This window comes from Macaca mulatta, chromosome 15 (genome assembly GCF_049350105.2).
Source record: "Macaca mulatta isolate MMU2019108-1 chromosome 15, T2T-MMU8v2.0, whole genome shotgun sequence".
Classification (NCBI taxonomy): Eukaryota; Metazoa; Chordata; class Mammalia; order Primates; family Cercopithecidae; genus Macaca; species Macaca mulatta.
In genome coordinates, this window is record NC_133420.1 from 84,433,368 (window position 1) to 84,437,497 (window position 4,130).

General features: G+C 39.4%; 1 protein-coding gene across 1 annotated transcript; it reads left to right on the plus strand.

Moving 5' to 3' along the window:
• The first annotated feature begins 258 nt into the window (after positions 1 to 258).
• CER1 (cerberus 1, DAN family BMP antagonist) lies at positions 259 to 3,242 on the plus strand. Its single transcript, NM_001194495.3, has 2 exons — positions 259 to 813; positions 2,590 to 3,242. The coding sequence occupies exons 1-2, from the start codon at positions 307 to 309 to the stop codon at positions 2,884 to 2,886; spliced, it is 804 nt and encodes a 267-aa protein (NP_001181424.1). The 5' UTR covers positions 259 to 306; the 3' UTR covers positions 2,887 to 3,242.
• Positions 3,243 to 4,130: the final 888 nt, after the last annotated feature.

Below are 4,130 nucleotides of genomic sequence, written 5' to 3' on the forward strand. Positions count from 1 at the left end.
TCTTTGCTAATACTGCTCTTTAAGCCTCAGACATAGCTAAACTCTCAGCTAATTACCCCCTGGGTCCCAGGCTTTCACTGGGGCCTTTTAAAATACACAAAACCAAAGTGACGGCAGGAGGCCATTAGCACTACACATTTCAAGCAAACAATAAATGTGTTTACTCTGCCTGGTTACTGACCACCTGCCTTCCCATCCCGCCAGGCAGGTATCTATATATACGATTTCCTTTTTCCAAGTCCTGCAGAGAATGAGCCTCTCCTTTGGGCCTCATCATTTACAAAAGAAGCTTGGGCCCCTGACAGCATGCATCTCCTCTTATTGCAGCTGCTAGTACTCCTGCCTCTAGGAAAGGCCACACGGCACCAGGATGGCCGCCAGAATCAGAATTCTCTTTCCCCTGCACTCCTGCCAAGGAATCAAAGAGAGCTCCCCACCAGCAACCATGAAGAAGCTGAGGAGAAGCCAGATCTGTTTGTCGCAGTGCCACACCTTGTAGGCACCAGCCCTGCAGGGGAAGGCCAGCGGCAGAGAGAGAAGATGCTGTCCAGATTTGGCAGGTTCTGGAAGAAGCCTGAGAGAGAAATGCGTCCATCCAGGGACTCAGATAGTGAGCACTTCCCACCTGGGAACCAGTCCCTCATCCAGCCGATAGACGGGATGAAAATGGAGAAATCTCCTCTTCGGGAAGAAGCCAAGAAATTCTGGCACCACTTCATGTTCAGGAAAAGTCCGGCTTCTCAGGGGGTCATCTTGCCCATCAAAAGCCATGAAGTACATTGGGAGACCTGCAGGACAGTGCCTTTCAGCCAGGTATGTGTTCTGTGGGGAGAGCAGGTAAGGGTTTGTAGGTGGTAGTGGACAACTGGGATGGATGGAGAGTAAGGGAAAAGGCTGTTGGGAGCCTGACTCTAGCTTAACTACAGATTTGGTCCTTAGGCATTCATCATAGGATTTGGCAAATGTTAAGTTTCCTTCTGACCTTTCCATTTTTTCTTGGCATTCTGGAAATGCTGCAAGAATGATATGATGAATCTGTCAATATCAGTAATCATTCACATTGAAGACACAGAGCTTTGTTTTATTCATTTATTTTTGCATTGGAAGTGATCTACTCAGAGATATGAGTCAGACTGTACCCTCAGTTAGGAAACTGAGAATTTAGAGTAATCACCAGAACTCCTCTGTAGCTATCTTTCTGCACTCTATTCATATGTGGATGAGCAGGTCAACTCCATTTGTTGATAAGGTGGGGTGCATTGGACTCCTCCCCAAACACTCTCATATCCATTTACAATGGTCTTCATCCCCATATTCCGTACTTAACTACTTTATAGGTTTATAAGGGGCTTCTTTAATGGCTTACTAAAGCTATCCCACAACCTCAAAGTATGTTGAGGTTCTCAGGCAAAAGTTGTCATATCATTTCTAGTATTATGATAGCAAAAAAGTGATTTCATTTATTTTCTCATATGAGCTTTTAAAAAAATCAATCGATGTGAGATTATCTCTCCTCCCCTGAGATTATTTCTCCTGATTCATGTTGTGTTGACTGATTTGTAGTTATTATGATCAATTCCACGCTATTAAGACAAAGGGGCACCCTACTGTCTACTTCCTCTGGTTCTGGCAATACCTACATTCCAAATGTTAAATTAAAACTGAGAACTTGCATTAGGTCCTTGAACATGAAGATATTGAACCAAAAACAATGCAGGGTAGAGTAAAATTTTATAGTCGAGTAATGCTACCCAACTAAGCAAGCAGTAGAATAGGGCAATTGACTGTGCAAGGCAGTTAAGTATTCTGCCTGAAAAGGCAAGGATATGTAGCAATGACAAGTCAATTACCAAATAATAATGACTACTCTGTTGGCCATGTGCAATTAGAAAATTACTCCTAAGAATCAGGCAATCAAATTTCCTCTGAAATTCTTCTTTTGAATTCTATTGCTAATTAGATTAAAATTAAGACGTTTGACTCTTACATATTTTGAAAGGCACATAAAGCTAGGTGCTTGGAGTTATGAGAGGTAAAGGTGAGGTAATGCACAATGATTTGCAGGCATACACATTGTAACTCTGCTTGCATACAACTTCATAGACTTGAATGTACTACAGGTCTTGCAGAATAGGATAGAATTAAACCCATAGTGTTCTAATCTATTCTATGATCAATTTAACAAATATGTATTGGGAGTCTACTATGCACAAAGCGCTGTGAGGAATAAAAAGGCAAGGCACATTACTTATGTAAGATAATTACCATTAGAATTTTTCAATTGCTCACATCCATTTAAACAAAATTTCTTAAAGTCTGACACTAATAGTGTAGAGTAAAATATTTTTATGTTAACTTAGGGATTCCCTAAAGGCTATTTAATAATTTGCTCAATAAAGAAAGTTTAATTGAAGTGGTTCTATGCCCTTATAGATACCATCACTTGCATATTGCAAATTATATCCAAAATTGGAAAGCTTTGAAATTTTTAGTGTATATTATCCTCAGATTTACAGTCCCTAGCTTCTGCATTATGTGTGTTAAAGAAATAATTCAAAATAACGTAATGGAAATCTGTTTGCTTTTTAGACTATAACCCACGAAGGCTGTGAAAAAGTAGTTGTTCAGAACAACCTTTGCTTTGGGAAATGTGGGTCTGTTCATTTTCCTGGAGCTGAGCAGCACTCCCATACCTTCTGCTCTCACTGTTTGCCTGCCAAGTTCACCACGATGCACTTGCCACTGAACTGCACTGAAGTTTCCTCCGTGATCAAGGTGGTGATGCTGGTGGAGGAGTGCCAGTGCAAGGTGAAGACGGAGCATGAAGATGGACACTTCCTACATGCTGGCTCCCAGGATTCCTTTATCCCAGGAGTTTCGACTTAAAGAGCTATCCCACTATTACCTTTGAAAAGCAAAACCACACAGCAAAGATGCTGATTATTCAGTCTGAAAATGTTAAGTGGGTACATAACATTTTCAGGGAAAGGTGACTTGAAAAGTAGTTTTAAGATAGAACGATAGAGGAAATGATATTAGTCTAGTTATTGGTACATGTTTGGGACCTTGTCTCAGTTCTGCCACTAACTGGCCATAGAATGTTAAGTTGTAAAACCTTTCTCCATCTAAAGATTTTCATCTATAAATGAGGGACCCAACCTAGATGATTGCTAAAATCCTTTCCACTACTAATATTCCGTGATGTATTTTCTCCAAGTTTGGGTAAAAGCCCTCCATCTAAAGAAGGAAAAGAAATAAGTGAGACCATAAAAATGGGCTTCTTTAATAGTGTGTCAAATCACCAGCAAGCAAACAAGCAAGATAGAGAGGGAGGAAGGAAGGAAGGAAGGTAGAAGGAAGAGAAGGAAGGAAGGAAGGAAGGAAGGAAGGAAGGAAGGAAGGAAGGAAGGAAGGAAGGAAGGGTAGGTAAAGTATTTGTAGGAAAGATTCTCATACTTGTAGTTACTTTTGCAATCCAAGCAGTGTTTTACTTGACTTCTATCAGATGATTAAGTCTTTCCACAGATGTCAGGAGTAATTTGCTTGGTTGCCTCCTTTTTAACAATACTCCTCATATAAAGTACTTAATGTCAGGTGTCTGACTTTGAAGAAGGAACAGTGATGTTACTTTTAGTAGTTTATATAGGGAAGAGGAACAATCACTGGTAGCCAAACAAGTACCTATATTATGAGGAAGGAAAAATACATGACCACTACCAGGTTTAAAGATCAATCCAGAGATGATAATGAAAGTAACCCCCAAGAATTCAATCTTCAGGCGAAATTATTTACTCACATGCATTTTGAGTTAGGTAGTAAGGTTTCTATGTTTGAATGACTGTTTTTTGCTATTTAATACAACTTTGTACTATAAATTTTATTCAGCAAATGACAAAATTACAGGTTCTGAAAATATTCTGGATATTTTAATGCATTAAATTTTAGTATATGAAGCATTCTGAAAAATGTTCTTATATTTTTCCCTTATTTGTTTCATCTCATAATTCAAAGGTACTGTCAGGAGATTACCTAACTTGAAGCATTTCTGGAATATCTTCATTTCTGGAATATCAATCAATTATGACACTGGCCCAAGGGTTTCTTCTGATCTGTAAGCAGCCTTCTGTTTA

Bases quoted from the DNA above. Each gene is read 5' to 3' on its own strand.
- CER1 (NM_001194495.3), top strand. From the start codon at position 307: ATGCATCTCCTCTTATTGCAGCTGCTAGTACTCCTGCCTCTAGGAAAG. The intron at 814-2,589 runs GTATGTGTTCTG...TTTGCTTTTTAG, and splicing joins GGACAGTGCCTTTCAGCCAG to ACTATAACCCACGAAGGCTG.